The 21,106-nt window shown below is 49.1% G+C and overlaps 1 protein-coding gene and 1 non-coding gene across 3 annotated transcripts; both read left to right on the top strand.

Annotated features, from left to right (window-relative positions):
• Nucleotides 1-901: 901 nt before the first annotated feature.
• Nucleotides 902-19,764, top strand: ZNF275 (zinc finger protein 275). Of its 2 annotated transcripts, XM_019019714.3 has the most exons (4): nt 902-1,030; nt 3,381-3,457; nt 12,237-12,338; nt 13,536-19,764. In XM_019019714.3, exons 2-4 carry the CDS (start codon nt 3,427-3,429, stop codon nt 14,690-14,692), a joined length of 1,290 nt encoding a protein of 429 aa, XP_018875259.1. In that variant the 5' UTR covers nt 902-1,030; nt 3,381-3,426; the 3' UTR covers nt 14,693-19,764. The 2 variants fall into 2 exon arrangements, with proteins under 2 accessions (XP_018875259.1, XP_063559326.1); XM_063703256.1 differs by lacking the exons at nt 902-1,030; nt 3,381-3,457 and adding an exon at nt 3,481-10,928.
• On the top strand, nt 18,289-18,392 carry LOC115932572 (small nucleolar RNA U13). Its single transcript, XR_004068836.1, has one exon. It is a non-coding gene; the product is annotated as a small nucleolar RNA U13 (small nucleolar RNA).
• Nucleotides 19,765-21,106: the final 1,342 nt, after the last annotated feature.

Genomic DNA, 21,106 nt, shown 5'->3' on the forward strand with positions numbered 1-21,106 from the left:
AAATGGCCAGTGAGCACATAAAAGCATACTCAACATAATTAGTCATCAGGGGGACGATAATTGAAATAACAATGAGATGCCACTTCCCACCCTCTCAAATGGCTAAAAATAAAGGCTGACAACCTCAAATGTTGATGAGGATGGGAAAGAAAAGGAGCTCGCATACATTTCTGGTGGGAATGTAAATTGCACAACCACTTTGGAATACATTCTGGCAGTTTCTTATAAAACATAAAACTATCCTGTGATGTGGCAATTCATCTCTCAGGTATTTGCCCAAGAAAAATGAAAGCATATGTCCACACAAAGATGTGTACATGAATATTCATAGTAGCTTTATTTATAATCGCCCAAACTGGAAACAGCCCAGATCATAACCTGGTGAATGAACAAACCAACTCTGATATATCCAAACAATAGCATACTACTCAGCGATAGCACATTCAACAACATAGATAAATCTTAAAAACATCACGTTGAATGAAAGAATCCAGACACACAATAGTACATACGATCTGATTCCATTCATACAGAATAGTGGCTTTCCAGTCTTCGCCCTCAGTTCCCGACCCTTCACTCCCCCCACCACCATCTTGAAGATGCCCAAGGGGGAGAGGTATCTTCCATTCCTTCGTTCCTTCCTTCGTCTGCTGGTCGATTTGTTCGCTCGTTCATTCATTCATTCGCACGCTCATTCCACTCCTCCCCACCTCCACCCAAGCGTCCAGCTCGCGCGCGCCGCTCCCCCGCAGGCTGATCAGACTTGCCTGCCCAGTCCGCGCCCGCCCAAACCCCGCCCCCTTTCCGCCACGCCCCCTTCCCGGGCCAATCGGGGACGAGACTGCGGTCGGGGCGGGGCCTCGCTCCCTCAGAACCCCCGGCGGCGCTCACGGCTCCGGAAACGCGCCGCGGGGCTGTTAGCTCGGCTGGGCACGGGCTGCTCCGTGGCGCTTCCTGCCACGCCAGGCCTGCCTGGGCCGCGCCAGCGCCGCTCCACCGAGGGCCGCGCGTCGGCCGCCGCCGGGCCTGGGTGAGTGTGCGGACCGCGGGAGGATGTGCAGGGGCGCTGGAAGGGCCGCAGGGCGGAGGTGATCGTGGGGGCGGCAGGAGGACGTGTGGACCTGAGTGAGCGTGCAGGGCCGCGAGAGGATGTGCAGGGGGTGCAGGACCGTGTGCGGGGCTGGAGCGAGTGTGCGGGCCGCAGAAGAGTGCACGGTGGAGGGAGGGGGCGTCTCTGGGCAGTTGGAGAGCTGCTCGGCCTTGGGCGGGCCAGAGCAGGGAACGGGTCCCGGATGACGAGTACGAAGAGGCCCGAAGGCCTTCCCGAGGCGGGCGGGGGGCGGCGATCCCGGGTGGGAATCGCTAAAGTGTAGAGGCCTGCTCTGCTCTTTGGGGGACGCTAGGAGATGGGAACCGCTCAGGGGCGGAGAGAAAGGACCCCTGCCCCTAGCTCCTAGGAGCCCGATCTGGAGGGGGCATTGTAGGGGTGGGGGTTAAAGGACTTTTCCCTGGTCTAGGGGAGGGGCTGAGCCGCAGTCTGGGAGCTGGGAGGGTGGGCCCGGTGGGAACAGTTCCCGCTGGGGAGTCCCTCCTTTCCTTTTGAGTGGGTGGGAGTCGGGGGGGGCGGTTAAGCCTCAGCTTGGTGGGGAGAATGGGGGCCGGTAGGTAGCCTAGAGAGAGAGCTGTGGAGAGGCAGCGGAAAGGGGGCGGTGAGCCGAGCTCAAGGCCCTCTGTCTGAACCAGTCTTTTTCCGTCGCCCTACTGGGGGCCGCCATCTCCCACTTCAGTGCCCCCGCCCCCTTAAACTCCTTTGCTGGCTCCTCCAGTCTATATTTGGGTGATTAATTATATATCTTTTCCACACACACACCCCACTCGCCTGCCGCCCAAAGTCCATGGTCCCTTTCAAACAACCCCCTGCCCCCATTCCTGGCCCACTTCCCAGAGGTCCCACCCTGCCACCTTGTTCCAACTGAAGCCCTCCAGCCAGCCTTGACCTAGCTGGGCATGCGGCCCCCTCCAGTCTCCTTAGTCAATGAAACATTTCCTCTTCAACCTCAGCCCGACATTTTTCCTTTACAAGAGAATTTCAGATGGGATTGCTGGAACAGCACCTCCCCTAGGTACTAATGCTGCCTCAGCCCCTCCCCACCCTCACCTTCCCCCCCACCCCGCAACATTGGACCTTCAAGTAGAAGCCACTTGCACATTATCTGGCCCAGTTCAGTACATCCCCACAAAATGTTACTAGGGGGATGTACTGAACTGGGTCAGACACTGAGTTTTATATATAGAACCCTATTGAGCAGTGATTTGCAGCCTTCTGTCTGTGAGGGACCCCTTGGAAATCTACTAGAACATGTGAATTCTCTTCTAACCATCAGCACAGACTCAGAGATAGTGGGCTCCCATTTCAGCAGGTTCCTGAGCAGGAATCCTGTCAGTAACAGAGATTCTGAGAGTTGGAGAATCTGGGAACCTCCAGATTCTAGACAGGCCCAGTGTTAAGGAGGTGCAGCTCTGCATCATAATCTCCTGGGGTGCTTGTTGAAAAATGCAGACTCCTTGGTCTCTCCCAAACCTGCGAAACTCCCACATGAGTTCTTAGTGAACTCCACACCAACTTTCTCACCCAGTGATCCAGCCCTTACCCAAACCTGCCTGGGCTCCTTGGATGGCCCTGGGCTCTTTGCAATTTGCATAGCATCCCACCCCACCCCCAATTTCGAATCCTTTGTATCCAGGTGGTGTTACCTAAAGGAAGCTATACTTAAAATTTATTTCGATTTTTAGTAAGATGCCATGAATCTTCTTGGAGAAATGGGAACACAAAGCTTTCCTCAATTAAGTACAACAAACACTACAAAATCCCCTTCTGGTCTACCTTCTGGCTTTTTATAGAAAGGAAATAAGATAGAAACCCAAACAGAAAGAGACAGGTGCCCAGGCAAAGTGAGAGGAAACAGATGCCTTCCCACCCACACATACAGAAAAAAGCACACACAGACACAAATACCCCAAGAGAGACAGACTTTCCTGGTGAGACGCCCTCTCTTTAGGCCCTTCAGGATTCTGCTACTTCGAGTAGCAGCCTGTTTGCTGCTTTGGGACGGGACGGGATGGGCCCACGTGGGGCCTTCACTTCCGCCTCCTGGCCTGTCAGGTGGAAAGAACATGAAGGCCAGGCTCAGCGTGGCCCAGGGCTTGGCTCAAGGGTTGCATCCTGGCCTGGCTAGGGTGGATCCAGATCGTGGCAGTATATATTCAGTTGAACCCTGTATCTGGCCCAGTTCAGTACATCCCCCAAAATGTGGGGGGCATGTTCCTGGGAGGTGCACACAGGTCTGCTTCTGTTCACCTGAATTATTGCAATCCAACAGATGGGGCCTTACCTGCCAGGCTGATCCCTTGGAGTAGTTCTGAGGCATGATGAGTCATCCGTGTGTGTCTCTTTTGGGTAAGTCTGGGTGTTTATGCATGGTGTCTGCTGGCCTTGACGCTGGGCATGCTATCAGAAGACCCTATAGGTGGGGTTACAACATGGTGAGGAGTATCGTTTTGGTTCCGGAAGCACTTATATTTTCATCTGTGCCAGTGTTGCTGAACTGTCTTTGCCCAGAGACAGTTCTCTCAATCCAAGCAATACAACTCACAGGAGAAAAGATATTCAGGAAAGAGAATCTGGAGTCTAATCTCCCTTTTGGATGGGAGAGGGAGCTGAAGGCATCCATCTGAATTGGATCTCTTGTGAGTGGAAACCTTTGAAGACACCCGTTGCTCTGGCCTAGAACTGAGCAGAACACAAGCCACCTGTTGTCTTCTGGGTAAACTCAAGCTTTAGGGCCTGAGGACATTCTGCTCCAGGTCTTTATTTAGATGCTTCAGAGAGTCCAGGTGTTTCTGGCACCCCTTGGAAGCCTCTGGAACCTTCCAGAGGAGCCTTATTTGGGTGGTCTTGCTGCCTTTCCCCTGCCCAGGGAAGGACAGCGTACCTGTTAGAGAATGTTGCTTGGCTATTTGTGCGATAAAATCAGTTGAACGCTGGTCTTTAGGCTCAGAAGCTACCGTTAGCCAGTAGCCAAACATCCAGCAGTGAGGCAGGGATATCCTTAATCCAAAGGCAACCAGAAAACATCTCATTATTACTACATTTTGTGACGTGGGTTGTTTTTTGTCTCTGTTGAGTTCAACTCTTCATTTCTGTTCTTCCACATCAAAGTGGAATGATTATTTTGAGTCTCTTAGTGTTTTCTGCTTCCATGCAGTAAATTTGATTTAAATAAGTTGGTTAAAATGTACATTGTGATCTAAAGCACGTTAGCAGGAAGATTTGTTCACTCACATGAGCTTTCATGTTTTAGAAAGCATAATTTTTCAAATTATCAGGCAGTAGGTTGACATTGACATCACTATTTTCCATTTATTCTAGCAGATGTTTGTTAAACAGCTGCAGTGTAATGGCGCTTGCCTAGGTCCAGTGTGCAATTCACAGCTGACCTTGACAGGGCCTTTGCTTTCTGGGAGTTTATAGTCTTTAGACTATCTTCAGATCCCATTGAAAGAAGGAGAGTAATACCACTTACGTTAAGGGTTGGAAATGTGTTTTCCCACAGTATTTCTTTGAGCTTTCATATTTCCCAGTTGTATGTAGGAGTGCACCCTATGAGATTCAGGACATGCTTTTGTGCTATGAGTGAAAGTGCCTCACATCAGGGTCAGCATTACCCTGTGTGTCCATTGGGTGTGCATTACAATGATTTTCATGTTCTGTCTGGAATTCCTTCGACCTTGATTCCCCAAGATCCACTGTCAGAAGGCAGTGGACACCTGCGTTTGTCACTTTTGTCACAGCATCCAGCTTCTTTTCCTGATTAGTTCCACCATTTTAAAATAGAAGAGTTGTGCAACATGGACCCTAAATGATCCGATTGTCTCTAGGATTGATGATAATTTTATTTTGAACTGCAGTAGGGATTAATGTGTTATCTTTTTTTAATGATCTTCCTTTGCTTCTCATGCAGCTCTTTTACCTGATATACTTGATTGATTAATTATGCAGAGTTTCGTTTCCTTTTGTGGAAGCAGGGCCCACTTCTTTCCTCCCATTTTTATGAGTACCTTTTAAATGATCTCCGTGTCCAGGGCTCTGTCACTGTGGGTGGTGATCACGCAGCCACTGAGAGCTAAAGTACTCTCAGGCTAAGTCCCCTGCGTGAGCTGCTACAGGAAGGGGCACTCCTGTTGCTGCACAGGAAAGGATTATTAACAATTCATTTGGGGGTTGTGGCTCCAGGATTTCAACAGTTAATCATGCCAATTAAGTAAAAACACTTCAGTAGGATTTGCCCGATTAAGTTGAACACTTCAGGAGGATTCACTCAATTAAATGTGGGTGGCTTGGGAGGACTGTGTGTGTGTGTGTGTGTGTGTGTGTGTAAGAGACAGAGAGAGACGAAGAAAGAGAGAGAGGAATGGCATGTCTCGTTGTGCAGTGAGGGCATGTTAACAGGATGGTTTAAAGGCAGCACCCAAACACCCATATATACCATTAGGCCTAGATGACACTAAGCCTCACCCCCAGTCTGTCTTCTGGCTGTGGCATGGTGTTATAGGTTGGATATTATTTCACTCTTCTCTGGTGTGGTTTGAAAAGTCTCAAATCTTGGGAGCTAGATATTAAGCAAGTTTACCTCTTGGAGCCCTGGTTTCCTTCTCTGTGAATGGAGGCGGTAATAACCGCAGTATGTGGTAAGTGAATTACAGGAAGGGAGATGCATGTCTCCAAACACGTGTAGTGCATGCTCCAGGGATGGAAGTGTGCTCCATTTAACATGCCCCTCCCCACACACATTGATTCAGTCACCCTGCAATTTATCACGTACCCACTCAGGGCCAGGAGCTGCTGCAGACACTGGGGACTCAGGAGTGACCAAGAATGAGAAAGTGCCCCTGCGCTGTTGGAGCTCCATTTCTCCTGGGGACTGTCAGTTAGAAACAAGCAATTTCATTGGATAGTTTTTAGTTAGCAAAAGTGTTCCAAGTAGACTGTGACGGGGACTAGAGAGTGAAGGCATTCTAAGGAGGTGACATTAGAGTTGAGGCCTGATGTGGGCCAGGCGCAGTGGCTCACACCTGTAGTCTCAGCATTTGGAGATTGAGGTGGGAAGATGGCTTGAGCCCAGAAGTTCGAGACAGTCTAGGCAGCATAGTGAGACTCCATCTCTACAATTTTTTTTTAAGTTAAAATATTAGCTGGGCATGGTGGCATGCAGCTGTAGTCCCAGCTACTCAGGAGGCTGAGGCGGGAGGGTCACAAGCTTGGGAGGTTGAGGCTGCAGTGAGCTGTGATGGCACCACTACACTCCAGCCTGGGTGACAGAGTGAGACCCTGTCTCAGAAAAATAAAAACAGAGTTGGGACCCGAATTCTCAGAAGGAGCCATCCATGAGAAGCCCATGGTACTCTCAGCAGTTTCAGAGGCCTTGAAGGCCACAGTCTTGGCCTATCGAGGATTGAATGAAGGCCAGTGTGTCTGGATGTCACTGCGATGTGGCAGGGCAAGATAAGGAATTGGGGGGCTGGGCCAGGGCATTGTCAGAAGGCTAAGTTCTTAGGTCTCTGGCCTGAGGTCAGCGAGAAGAGGTCTCTAACAGGTCCTCTTTCTCAGAAGGTGTATCCACAATATCCCCCTCTACATTCCGTTTGGCAGCCAAACGTCAATGTCAGTTGGAAGTGAATTTTTTTAAATGAATTGTGTAAGTAATTCATGACCAGTTCATTTTGTACTGGAAGCCAAAGTCAAATCAGACATCGAATGTATACCAGAGGAATCCAACGGACCAGCAGGGCCCTGCCCGGGTGACAGTGGGACAGAGAGGGTGTGGCTGCTGAGCACCCGAGGATGAACACGATCTCACACTGGGGAAGCCCCTGTGCCAGACAGCCAGTTAAAGATGGGAATGGGGCTGCCTTGGACTCTGGGCTAGATGAGGCCTTCTGCCCACACTTCTTAGGTGCTGATAGCTTGCAGGGAGGAGCCCAGGAAGTCACAACCCCATGGGCCTGTCTCTAGGCTTTCTGGTCATTTCCCTTTATGGACCGCCCATAGATTCCTGCCAGCCCTTCTCCCCTGCACTTGCCTTGCTGTGTAGGGATCCCAGGAAATGCTGGGTTTTTTACCCAAGCAGAAGGGCTGCTCCCCATTGACTCCTTGGCCTCAGCCCTTGGCTTCTCACATGCTGAGCAGCTTTCTTACTCAAAGTCTTTTAAAAGCAAAATGTTTTACAATTGTTATGCTTTTCTGATACCAACAAAATTCAGTTTGGTTACTAAAAATTCTCACATTACAGAAAAAGAAAGCAGATCTTTCTAGACCTTGACTCTCCCCAACTCCAACCCCATGTGGTCACATACACATTAGAGATGTGCTTATTCTAGCTACAAGTCACTCTCACTTTTTTCCTTTTTTCTCCTAAAATGCAAATATATACTTAGCCATCTCCTCCCCTTCCCTTACCCTCTTTAGGTTTTCAAGGGAGAAGTAACTACGTCTGCCTGTATCATCTACGAAGGATTCACATTTTTGTCATCTGCAGCACATCATCCTACGTTGGCACCTGTTGGTTTTATATTGAAACCCTCCAGTTTTCTTCCTGCTGAGTTCTAGGACTCTGGTAGTGTCTCCAGAGCTCTTAGCCACATCTGTCATTCATTCTTTCCCCCACTTTTTTATGACATTGGGATTTTTTAGACTCTTTCTGTTGGTTCTAGTATCATGTTTTCCATTCTCCATCTGTTTACTTTTAACTTATCTGTGCCTTTACATTTAAAGTTCCTTGTAGACAGTATGTCTTGTTTTTATTACAGCCTGACAATCTCTGCCTTTTGATCGAAGCGTTTAGTCCATTTACACTTACCTTAACTATCCACGTGGTTGGGTTTAAGTTTACCATCTTGCTATTTGTTTTTATTTGCCTCTTCCATTGTTTTTTCCCCTCTTTTTCTTTACCTTTCTTCTTTCAGATTATTTTTAGTACATATTTGATCTCTGCTGTTGGCTTATTAGCATGTATCAGAGTCTTGGAGGACTTGTCAGAACACACAATCGTATGTTTTACTTCTGATGTTATAAACCCCACACTACCTTTTTATTACTTTTGCTTTAAATGATTGATTAATTGTTTTTTAAAAGATTTAAAAGTGAGGTGGGTAAAAGCATTGTATCTTTCCCCACATATTTACATTCCTGGTGTTCTTCATGCCTTTGTGTAGATCCATCTTTCCACCTACTATCATTTTCCTTCAACCCAAAAGATTTCCTTTAGTATTTCCTATAATAGAGATCTGCTGGTGATGAATTCTCTTAGCTTTTGTCTGAAAACAAACTTTATTTTGCCTTCATTTTGGAAGGAAATTTTCCTTGAATATAGAATTCTAAGTTGACAGTTTTGTTTTTCTTTTAGCACTTTAAAAATGTCATGCACTGGTTTTCTGACTTGCACATTCTCTGATAAGAAGTTAGTAATTACTCTTTGCTCCTCTCCACGCAGCAACATCATTTCTTTCCTCTGGCTATTTGAAGACTTTCTCTTTATCACTGGTTTTTCAGCAGTCTGATTATTATGGGTCTTTTAAAGTCTTGCTAGGGGTTGATTGACTTTCTTGGACGTGTGAGCTTACAGTTTTCATCAAATTTGGAAAACTGTCCTGCCATTATTTCTTCAACCGTATTTTTTATCCCTCCCCCCACTTTTCCTCACCTTCTCAGGTTCCAGTTATGTAGGTGTTCGACCACTTTCTCTTACCCCAGGTCATTAAGATGCTGTTTGTTTTTAAAAACTCTTTTTCTCTCTGAGCTTCATTCGAGATCATTTCTATTGCTATGTCATCAAGTTCTCTAATTTTTTTGTGTGGTATCTAATCTGCTGTTAATCACATCTAGTAAAATTTTCACTTTAAATATCATAGTTCCCACCTCCAGAAGTTCCATTTGGTTCTTTTTATATCTTCTATTTCTCTCACTATATTCCTGTTTTTCTTTTAATGCTTGTACATCATTAAACTCGCTGTTATCCTTGTCTGTGAGTCGTCACTGGTCATTTCTGTGTGTTTTTATTAACTGATTATTCTCCTTGTCCTGGCCACATTTCTGTGCTTTTTGGCATTTCAGCAACTTCTGATTGGATGTTGGGTATTATAAAGATTATATTATTGAGTGTCTGGATTTGGGGTGGTAGTTACTTGTGGATCAGTATGATCTCTTTGAGGCCTATTTTTAAGCTTTCTTTGAGACAGGTCTTTTGTAGCTTTGGCTCTAGGAATAGATCAGCCCTACTACTAAGGCCTCTGGATTCTCTGCTGCATGTCCCAGGTGATCACAGAGGACTCTCTATACTGGTTGATCAGACCTTGAATGTCTCCCTACCTTTGTGTGTCCTGAGAATTGTTCAGCTTACAGCTTCCTGGTCACCCTTTTCCTGGGCTTTTGGAGTTTCACTCTATGCATGCATGGGCCTAGTAGTCAGGAAAGACTCAAGGGGAGGCTTATACAGATTTTTTGAAGCTCTTTTTACTGCATAACTAACTCCTTTCTGGAACTCTGCTCTGCAACTTCCAGCTGCCTCAGCTGCTCTGAATGCTGGCCTGTGTCTCCTCAACTTGGCGAAGCCACTAAGCTCTATTTGGTTCTCGCCCACCCCAACACACAGTCTCGATCTGGAAATTGCCTCCAGGCAGAGAGCTGGGGCAATGATAGGGCTCCCGTCATCTGTTTCTCTTCTCTTGGGGATCATGATTCTGTGCTTCCTGCTGTCCAGTGTCTGAAAACTTGTTTCACATATATTTTCTCCATTTTTTTCTACTTATTTATGGCAGGATGTGAAATCTGTTCCTTGTTACTCCATCGCAGCCAAACGTGGAAGTTTCTGTCCATTCTTTTTCACATAACATCTTTAATTTTATATAAGAGTCTTTCTGGAGTAGCTGGATTTTGTGGGCCTTGAGCCAGTGTAAGAGCCTTCCTTTTCACTGAATTATGAGTTGAATTGAATTGAATTGTCATCACAACAGGAACTGTGTAGCTGTTTCTTAGAATTCACTGAAGTGGGAGGCCTGTGATGCACGGATGCCGGTGGTTGAATCTTTCACATATTTTGCAATTTGGAAGAAGAAGATAATTTGTACAAATCATTCAGCTCTTTTATTTAACAATTTAGTGTTTGAAGATCTTTTCTTTGAGGCTTATTTTTCCAGCTGTTTTGTTCCACTTTTCATTTGGGTTGAACACGTTAGAGAACTGCTGTCATGTGTACCTGTCTCGCTGTCACCAGGCTCCTTGTGTCAGTGGGCTGTGGCTTTTAAGGACCTCACTGCTGGTCTAGAAGCCCCCATTCCTGCTCTCTTCCCTCCGGCATCTTGATCCGGTTTTTTGTTGCCTCTACAAAGTTGGAAAGGGTCTCTCATTTCCTGGTTATTTCTTCTGATGATCTTGGTGTGCCTCCTTCCTGTGCAGCATCAGCATGGACTTCCAGGCTTGCCAGTCTCCCTGCCCTTGGCTTTCTGTCTAGGTCTGTCTTCTCCTAGCTGTGCCTGGGCTGGCATCTGCTGGTCTTGTCTTGGCTCCCTCTGGCCTGCCTCTGTTCATTCTTTGCCAGGCTACTTTCCCCATTGTTGAAGATGTGTTTTCTCAGGCATCTCCGTGCCCTGGCTCGTCATTCAGCCAGCATGTGAGAGAAGACTCAACAAGATCAGAAACCAAGGAAGAGGAAATAACCAGTCTCTTCCCAGGGGATCCAGGGACAGGGCTGTCGTCACTCATGGCCTTTTTCACTTTCTTTAGTTCCACCTACTCCCCAAGGTCTTACCCTCCCCAGGATGGAGCCCCAGGAAACCAGGTCCTGGCAGTCCCTCTTGAGATGCCAGAGGCCCAGGTGAGCTGTGCTTCCCTCTGCCTTGCTTGGGATTCTCTCACCGCTCCCTGAATCTGGCCTCAGCCTCTGTCTCTTGCCCCAGCATGACACACGGCAGAGTATGAACCCCAGCTGCTGCCTTCCTACCCTCCCTCTGCTTCTCTTCTGGAGGCTGCCAAGGATTGGATGTCCACTGGGCTTGGAGTTCCAATCATCCAGGTGGGGAAGCTGAGTTTCCATCCAGGAAAGTGATTGAATGGAGGTCCCTTGGAAAGACGAGAGGCCAGGTCCATGGCCCAGGGATCCTAGCGCTTGATCAGGTTCTCTTTTCAGGACTTCCTGGAGCTGTGGTTAGGCCTCCATGTTAGCAACAGACACCCACTCCAGACCCTCACCTCTTGTCCCTGGCATTACTGGCGCTGCCCCTGCCTCATTCTAAAATAGATGGAAAGACTGATTAGCCCTGGGAATTCTTTCAGGATTTGGTGACATTTGATGATGTGGCATGGTACCTCACCACAAGGGAGTGGTTTAAGCTGGACCCTGAACAGAGGGCACTGGAATATTATGGGAATGTGACCTCTGTGGGTAAGGATGTCCCAGCCCTTCCTCAAATTCACCACCTTCTTGGAGTGGGGCAGGGGGCACATGGCTACCCCCACAGAAGCTCACCTTCTCCCTGGGTTGTGGGGAAACACAATGGGTCTGCCACACCTGATATGTCAGAGTAGTATGAGCTCCCCCAACTCCTCTTGGCATGGAAAGAACCCCTCTCAGTCTTTTACTGGGAAAGAAATTAGAACACTGCCACTGTAATGTAGAATGCCCTTTTCATTTTAATGCGCAAATTATGCAAATTGCATGGCCATTTGGTTTGAGTTTATTTGTGAGAAAGGTTGACGTGATCAAGATCTTGTTCACCCATTAGGGGTCTGCATGTGCGCAGTGGGGAGGAGGTTTTAGGAGGAGAGACTGTTGGGAGTCAGATTTGGGAGCTGTCGAAGTCCACGTGTCTGGGAAGAGCATGAAGTTAAATGTGTGAGCTCTGAGTGGGTGGACAGAGAGAAGACAGGGTGAAGATCACCTCCTCAGGGTGGCCACTTGATACTCCACAGAGCCTCCCCAAGGTGGGCCCAGAGCCTGCCTTCCTCAAGCTCCTGGAAGGAGCCTGACCTTGGGAAACACCTTTGAACTGAATGAATGACTTGCCTAAAGCCTGGTCTTTGAAGATTGAAGGGGGTTCCCCTTCAAAGGCCTTGCCTATGTTCCTCCACTATTCTCATGTCATCTCTGGCTGTCGCTGTAACCAATCTCCTTTCCCATGAGCAGGCGTTCCTGTTTTAAATCCTGCCTTGGTCCCTCATCTGGCACAAGGACAAGTGCTACTGGTGTCAGACCCATCGCCCAACACTGATCCTGCTAAGTACTCTGGTGAGTGAAAAAGAATTGTGAGGAAATTGGGGGAGACCCAACCAAGCTGCTATGGGGCATGGGTTAGGGTTGGAGAGCCCAGCTGAGCTGTTAGGCTTCAGGTTAGGGTTGGGGGTCCCAGCTGAGCTCTTGGAGTTGAGGTTAGGGTTTGGGGGCCCTGCTGAGCTCTTGGGCTTGAGGTTAGGGTTGAGAGAAACAGCTGATCTCTCAGGGGTTTGGGTTAGGGTTGGGGGCCCAGCTGAGCTCTTGGGGTTGAGGTTAGGGTTGAGAGGATCAGCTGGCCTCTTGGAGGTTTTGAGTTAGAGTTGGGGGGTTCCAGCTGAGCTCTTGGGTTTGGGTTAGGGTTGAGGGACCCAGCTGAGCTCTTGGGGTTGAGGTTAGGGTTAGGGGGTCCAGCTGAACTTCTGAGGTTGAGGTTAGGAGTAGAGGGGCCCATTTGGGCTCCTGGGGTTGAGGTTAGGATTGAGAGGATCAGCTGGGCTCTCTGGGCATTCAGGTTAAAGTTAGGACCCCAGCTGAGCTCTTGGGGTTGAGGTTAAGTTTGGGAGCCCTGCTGAGTTCTTGGGGTTGAAGTTAGGGTTGGGGGGCCCAGCTGAGCTCTTGGAGTTGAAGTTAAGGTTGGGAGGGCTCAGCTGAGCTTTTGGGGTTCTAGTTAGTGTTTGGGGCCCCAGCTGAGCTCTTGACGGTGAGGTTAGGGTTGAGAGGATCAGCAGGGCCCTTTGGAGATTCGGGTTATGTTTGGAGATCCCAGCTGAGCTCTTGGAGTTACAGTTAGGGTTGGGGGTCCCAGCTGAGCTTTTGGAGTTCTAGTTAGGGTTTGGGGCCCCAGCTGAGCTCTTGATGGTGAGGTTAGGTTGAGGATCAGCAGGGCCCTTTGGAGATTCAAGTTATGTTTGGGGATCCCAGCTGAGCTCTTGGGGTTGAGGTTAGGGTTGGGGGGCCCAGCTGAGCCTTTGGGAACGTGTGTGTCTGCTCTCTGGTCACAGAAGGGGTGACCTCCTCAGCACCACTGTGGTAGAGAGTGTCCAGAATGAGGTCCCTCTGCCCCTGGCTTCTGCAGTCCTTGCTTCTGGTGGCTTCCGGGCCCAGGCCCCGTGCTCAGTGGCTGTCTCAGAAAGAAAAAGATTCTTGACAAAGGCGAGGCCCTTCCCTCCTTCATCCTCTGCAGACTACACTGCCTTGTGTTTATCGTTTCAGAAAGCACCTCCGCGACCCAATACCAGATGAAAGGGGAAGACGCCCAGCCACAGGAGATGGCGTCCACAAGCTTCCCAAGGGCCACTGGTCCCAGTCCTGAATTCAGACAGCACGGGGACTCTGATGGGAAGAGAGGGAGCCCACAGAATCTGCCCATAGAACATCATTTTGCTTGTAAAGAGTGTGGGGACACCTTTCGGCTTAAAGTCCTGCTTGTCCAGCACCAGAGAGTCCACAGTGAGGAGAAGGGCTGGGAATGTGGCGACTGCGGGAAGGTCTTTAGGGGGGTGGCGGAGTTTAATGAGCACAGGAAAAGCCACGTAGCTGCGGAGCCCCGGCCCGGCCCCAGTAGGGCCCTGGAGAATGCCGCAGAGAAGAGGGAGCAGATGGAGAGGGAGGCAAAGCCCTTCGAGTGCGAGGAGTGCGGAAAACGGTTTAAGAAGAATGCAGGCCTGAGTCAGCATCTGAGGGTCCACAGCAGAGAGAAGCCCTTTGATTGCGAGGAGTGCGGGCGGTCCTTCAAAGTCAACACCCACCTCTTCCGACATCAGAAACTTCACACTTCGGAAAAGCCTTTCGCCTGCAAGGCGTGCAGCAGGGATTTCCTGGATCGCCAGGAGCTTCTCAAGCACCAGCGAATGCACACTGGCCACCTGCCCTTCGACTGCGACGACTGCGGCAAGTCCTTCCGAGGGGTCAACGGGCTGGCCGAGCACCAGCGCATCCACAGTGGGGCCAAGCCATACGGGTGTCCCCACTGCGGCAAGCTCTTCCGAAGGAGCTCAGAGCTCACCAAGCACCGGCGGATCCACACGGGCGAGAAGCCCTACGCCTGTGGCCAGTGCGGCAAGGCCTTCCGCCAGAGCTCCAGCCTCCTGGAGCACGCACGCATCCACAGTGGCGAGCGGCCCTACGCATGCGGCGAGTGCGGCAAGGCCTTCCGTGGGCCCTCTGACCTCATCAAGCACCGGCGCATCCACAGCGGACTGAAACCCTATGAGTGCGACAAATGCGGCAAGGCCTTCCGCCGGAGCTCCGGCCTCAGTCGCCACCGGCGGATCCACAGTGGGGCGCGGCGCTGCGAATGCAGCCAGTGTGGCCGCGTGTTCAAGAGGCGCTCGGCACTGCAGAAGCATCAGCCAACCCACCACGAGTAGAAACGCCCTGTGGTCCCGCGGGACAGGGACGGAGTCCCCAGAGGGGATGGCAGAGTCAAAGGAGATGAACAGTTTTGTAGCGCTTATATATTTTGTCTTCCAAAAGGTTGAGACCGATTTATACTGCCACCAGCAATTTATAAGTGTTACGTTATGCCCATCAAGAGTAGCTTGTACCATTTAACTTAGTTTGGCTAGTTTAACTGGTAGGAAGTACCATCAAGGTATTTCAGTCCACATGCCTTGAATCCAAGAATGAGAGAGGACAAATCTGGATGTGGGGTAGGGAGGGGCTTAGAGGTCATCAACTCCAAGCTCCCCCCACCCCAGAGAAACACACAGAGCTATTCCACGATGGCGTCCTCATAATGTGATCCCAGCTTTCCTGAAGAGAACGTTGCCCTCATGATTTTTGGCCTACTTGAATTTATAAATTTTTAGGGATGTAAATAGAACACTCAAATGTCTTAAAATATTTAATTTATTAATTTAGTTATACATACATACTGTAAATCACATATTATATAAAATAATATATTAATTTAGAAAATACCCCATTTTTGCCACCCTCCCTTTGACGAAATCATTTTACTCTGACTCCTTACCGTCTTCACCAACATGGGAACCCTGTTTGAGTCATCAGACAGTTTCAAGACACACCCAGTCACTTCCATCCGAGCTCTGCACAGTCGCTCAGTGACGATCCCTTCATGAGGCTCTCATTAGAAATTTTCTCCCAAGCCATAAGACCATATTTGCAGAACATTAGGACGATTTCTCTTGTCGTTTTTTAATCTGTCCTGTGACTGTACAATATAACCACTTAAGGTCATACTTTTTCAAACAACCTTTAAACGTCTTTTCTTTTAAAGCACCCAAAATGTCACTGTGAGGCCAAACGCCTAGTAACAGTTACTGAATCTGGGTTAAATGTCTGTATCTTTTTTTCTTAAACCATTTCAATTTGGTGTCCCCTATACATATCCAAAACTAGCATCGATTGGGGTTGTTTTGGACTAATGGGTCTTGTCCTCAAGCAGCACTATTTTGTTCAAAATAAAATAGTTGAGAGCATGCCCCTAAGAAGAGATACATCTCAAGGACTCAAGTGCAGGGTGACGCCTCCTTTTGGAAACGAGCCTCTCCTGGTATCAGGCCTAGATGGTACTTCTCCAGCCTTCCGTTTCTTGTTCTATAAAACGGGGGTGATCACAGCACCTACCTCCGAAGGTTATCACGAGGACTGCCATCGTGGCTGCAGAGTGCCAGGACCACCAGCCTGGCATGGAGGTACACACTCAGTGAAGGCCATCTGCTGTCATTGTCATCGTCATAGTTATTGCCGTCATTCTGTGGCTTGTCAATTCCAGAACTGGGGATAGACCCCAGGCCTCCTGACCACCAGTCTCATCTTTCTCTTATGCGATGACTTAAATGGTGTTTCTGTTTTTTGCATGCAAATGGTCCGTTCATCTCCTTTGACTAGTTATCAACTTACCTTCGGATATATTAACTTTATGTAGCAGTTCTTTCTATATTGATGGTGATGTTCTCTTTTCCAATTTTATTGCTTTGCTCTTTGTAGCAGTTTTATTACGTTTTTGTTGTGAAAGCTTTTAATTTTTACATATCCAAGCATTCATTTTTTGTCCACTCAGTCATAACTTTCATTGCTTCTGTAGCTAGATATGATGACATTTTCTCTAGAATTTTAATTACAAACAAAAAGCTGCAACCCCGGCCCATCAGAAGGTGAGTACACCAGGTGGGCAGGCTGGATGGAAATGGGCCAGAGAAGCAGGCTCTTTCCTCATCCGAGATGCGGACTCCGTGTCTATCTGTGGGCACCACTTGACTATCCAACCTGGCCACTGTGACACACTGGAGATGCTCCCATCATAGATTAGCCAGAACTCTGTGACTGCTCATCATTATAGACCCCGCCAGCAGCAGCGGGGCTTGGCCTCACCTAGATCAATGGAGTGGTCCAAACTTGGTCTGGGAGCAAGCAGCCCAGCCATCCTTTGAGCTCCTGGGAGCCTTGACAATGCTCGGACTGGATTCAGTGACTGAGCAGCAGATTCACCCAAGAAACATCTCCTTGGACACAAGAAGACTTGCCTAGACCACATCCTCCTTTCAGCCGGTGACTCTAGAACTAGAAAGAGATTGGTTCATAGGCTTCTGCTGTGGGCAGCTAGGGGAAAATTCACCCATGTGTTCTGGCATCACTTCCTATAGCCACACCTAAGCGAGGGCAACAGAGCAGAGGCTCGGAGAGGAACCCTGCCCCTCCGATGGCTTGTGCGTTAACGCTGATAGAAGCTGGCAGCACTGCCCTGGGCTATGACTTGCAACAGCCATGCCCAGGAGGAGCACTAAAGCAAAGGTTTGGAGGGCAGTGGAACCCTTCTGAAAGCCTGTGTGGCATAGAAGTAGAAGCTGGTCCTCCTGGGTCTGAGCTACCATTTCCAGCGGGCTCCCCCAAGAGGAACAGCAGCAAGGGCTAGCGAGGACCTGCCCCTCCAGTGGCCCACAGAAGCCACAGATAGAAGCCAGCCCCACCAGGGCTGTGCTGTGACTTCCCAGCAGCTGTGGCTGGGGACAGGGACACTAGGAGGGCCTGGCAAGGAAGTGTGCCCTTCTCGTGGGCCCACCAAGGCTGAGGCAGAGCTTCCTAGCAGACACAACTTGGAAGGGCTTCTCAGGCACCCATCCTGTGAAGCAAGGTCCTACAATGACCCCTGTGACCTTGGCCAGAAGGTCCTCTCAAATGGACCCAGGCCACCACAGTGGCACTATGCGACATCTCCACCCTGACCCCCAGGCTGGAGAGGAGCCAAAAGCACTTGTTACATAGTGATTCCTTTTGCCCTGTGGGCCTCAGTTCTTGCAGTAGTTGTGAATCTGTGTCTGAAATCACTACTTTCTTCTCGGATCCATTTTCTCTTTTCGAGTTGTTAGGATGTGTTTTGTACAGCTGTCATTTGATAAAGAAGGTTGACCTCTACCAGGGGCAAGTCTGGCACCTTTACCTAGAAGTACTCTGCCATGTCTTGCCTGTTCATTTATCGTTTGTTGGGTTTCATGAGGGATCCCATTGAAGTAGATCCCTTTTATGAAGGGATCCCATTGAATGCAGCATTAACTCAGAACGTAGCATAAAGTCGTCACTGCTCCCAGCTGGGACGTGGTGTCTTGGCATCCCTTCCTGCCGTCCTTGACTCTTTCCCATCTTCAGTTCTATAATTTTCTCCCAAACAAATGCTCTTTTAGAGTTAACACTAAAGATCTGGTCTTTGCTGTCAAGGTTGACGGAACAGCTGTTCATGGTGTTTGCGGTGAAACCCGTGTTCTCTTTCAATGCAGTCTGTGGCTTTAACGTGTGTCCTGTAATTTCGCCAAGTTCATTTCTTGCCTCTGGTAACTTGGGGGTGGATTTCCTTGGGCTCTCTAGGTGTACTGCTATGTCAGATGCAAAATGTCACCCACCTTCCTGTCACATATCCTTGTCTGTGCATTCATGCATCTACCTCATTCCGGTTTTCTTTCTAATCTCATGTATTCCTGTTGTGAGGGAATGTGTTCTTTTCCCGATCCTTTTGTAGTTCATACACGTGACAATTGGGTTTCCACGCACGTGCATGAGATGTTCCTCCTTCAAACCTTGTTACTATGTCAGCACATTACCCGCCTGGCATGGAAAAAGAAAAAAAAAAAGAAATATGTTCTTTTCCTACCATTTGAAAAAAATCCTCCATTGCTTTTATTAGAGTTTTGAATACTTGTGAAAATTTTCAAAAGAAAGTAATTGATTACCATTTTTGCTGCTTATTACGATGAGCTGTGTCCATTAGCTGTGTCACCCCACTCTTGCATTTCCAGAATAGTCCCTACCCGATTGCAGCGGGCATGTTTCTCGAGTGGTGTTGCATTCCATGTGCTTGATTTTGTCCTAGAACTGGCACAGCGCCTGCCCTACCTGCAGCCCTGGGTTGTGGCCCTGTTGCACACCATGTGATTTGCCACCCCGCTTCTAGGCCATATTAATTCAGCCAGAACTGAACACCTGACCCAAGGGCAGCAAGCAATCATCAGAGCATAGAGCTGGCAGAACATGATGGACCACAGACACCACCAGGCCTTCCAGATCTGAAATGCAAACAAGGAAACAGAAGCTTCTAGGCATCAGAAGGTGTGGGGAGCAGATCAGAAGGTGTGGGGAGCAGCACAGTACTCAGAGGAGTGAGGAGCGTGGCGCCTGCTGGGAGGAAGGCCTGGCCATGGTATGTTCTTGGATTTCTGGCAGCAGCCCTCATTGGTCCACGTGCGTCCCCACTACAGACTCCTTGTCTTGAGCCAGCTTGAGTGGGTCTCTACTCTTTTCTATTGTGTTTTGCCACTTGGCTGCTTCCTGGCCAAGTCGCACCTGACTGCATGAACACCTGTTCAAACGTGTGTTCTCTGTTCTCTAAGATGGGTGAAAGTCGATGCCTTCTAGTCTCAGTGAATTTAACCTGTGATTTTATGTCTAGGTATATTGTTCCTTTACTGAACCCACCACGTGCGGGCCATAAAATGAGTGAAATCACAGTGCACCCTGTTCTCTTATTTTTGAAGTGTTTCACGATTTCCAGCATGTCCATCAGATGGGGGGATTGCTAACTTCTCTCTTACTCATGTACTTACATTCTGTAGTTCTCATTGCATCACTTTGGATGTTTACTTTGAAAAGAAGAAACTGTCTCTTTAAACTTGGCCCTCAATGTCATTTGCGTATCTCTGAGAACAATAGCTATGTCCCACCCCAGTTTGTATTTCCGTTGGTTGTTGGCACTTTTTTCTCATTCCCCCCATCTCATTACCTTGTCTGTTTTCTGGCACTCACTATAATCAGCCTTGCACTAGAGCTGTTTGTGGACTTGGCTTCACCCCCTCCTCCTCAGCCCTCCCCCACCCATTAAATTGTGAGCTCTTAGAAGACAGGGGTGGCCTTTCATGTCTGATCCCCTACCAAATCTAGCACAGTGCCTTGCATCAAGTAGATTTCAATAAATATATGTTAAATGGCATTGGTCTTCCTTGACGTCTTTTGTCAAAGCTTCATTTACCACTTTCCTTGCTCCTTTCTCCATGCCATGGGGTTCTATACTTGTCCTTGCACTTGGAAACTGCCCCCTCCTGGGGTCCAGGTGCTGTTGTGGCCCCTGCTGGGAATGGTTATTCCAGTGCTTGCTGGGCACTTGGAGGGAAGAGGAAGCACCCTGATGGGGAGGCTGGTTTGCCTGGAACTCTGAGCTCTCCCTTGGCAGAAAGGGGTCTTTCACTCAGCCTCCCCTCACCGCAGCTAGGGCTCCCCAAATCGGAATTCCAGGTGGGAGCAGAAGACAAGGCCAGATCCTCAGCTCCTCCCTCAGGGACTGGGAATGGGATAACATGGCTTTGGGACTTGAGAATCATCCCTAGGCTGCATAGGGGTGGGAGCAGGAGTTCAGTCCTCTTGGTGGCCTGTGGCTGGCCCTCTGCCTGGTGACCACTGCCTCAGAGAAGTCAGGGGCAGGAGCAGGCCCCAGTTTCCTGGCCCTTCTAAATGCCAATGGCTCAGCTGTGGAGCCAGCAGCCCAACTGCAGAAGGACATCCCATCCCTCCGGCTCCAGGATGCACATCCCGATGGGAGCCAACAGGAGGAGACAACATGACTCTCTCCACTGCCCCAGTCTCCCTGGCTTCTGGCAGGGGCCCATGCTCATCACAGCGTTGATTCTCCTACCCCAGGTGCAGCTCTGGGTGGGTGGAGCGATACCACCCCCCTTGACGGTTGCTTCCTACTTAGCAAGGCAGCCACCTCCCGGTGCGTCCACCCCCAGCCAATGCCTGCCCCGGCCTGGCCCAGCCCTTGCCGCTTGCAAGTCACTTAGTTGCTGGAAAAGCATCATTATGTGCTTGTTACTGAGAATTCTACCTGTTTGTTTTTTTCTTAAAACGTGTGCAAGCTGTTCTGGCAAGTCTCAGATGTGCATGGGTCCATTTGGACAGCTGACACTGCACCCAAGGCAGGAGGGGACAGCATGGGGTTTTCTCTGGGAATCCTGTGAGCCCCTAGTAGAGGATTGAGAATATTCTCTCCTGCCCCTCTCCTAGTTCCCCTGCCTGCCTGAGCACTGTAGCTCTTCCAACACCATCCTCTATAGAACAAACGAGAAGGCATCTGAGGAAACGGGATGTGCCTTTTGGCTCTCCTCCCTGGTGGAACATTAAAAAATCCAAGATTAGTGGAAAGATCACATGCTACACCCTAGAAGTCTCTTGCTGGCCTGAGATTCACAGTCCCAAACCCCTAATCTCTGGGCCAGTGTCTGCAGCCCTGATTCCTCTAGCCCAAATTCCCCATCACAGCCCTCCGCCCCAGCCTA

The sequence above is a fragment of the Gorilla gorilla genome, chromosome X (assembly GCF_029281585.2).
Source record: "Gorilla gorilla gorilla isolate KB3781 chromosome X, NHGRI_mGorGor1-v2.1_pri, whole genome shotgun sequence".
NCBI classification, from domain to species: domain Eukaryota; kingdom Metazoa; phylum Chordata; class Mammalia; order Primates; family Hominidae; genus Gorilla; species Gorilla gorilla.

What these genes read in the sequence shown, in the direction of transcription:
- ZNF275 (XM_019019714.3), top strand. Translation starts at nt 3,427, where the DNA reads ATGATGAGTCATCCGTGTGTGTCTCTTTTGG. An exon ending in TCCGTGTGTGTCTCTTTTGG is followed by an intron (nt 3,458 to 12,236) that starts GTAAGTCTGGGT and finishes TCCCATGAGCAG; the next exon opens with GCGTTCCTGTTTTAAATCCT. An exon ending in TGATCCTGCTAAGTACTCTG is followed by an intron (nt 12,339 to 13,535) that starts GTGAGTGAAAAA and finishes TTATCGTTTCAG; the next exon opens with AAAGCACCTCCGCGACCCAA.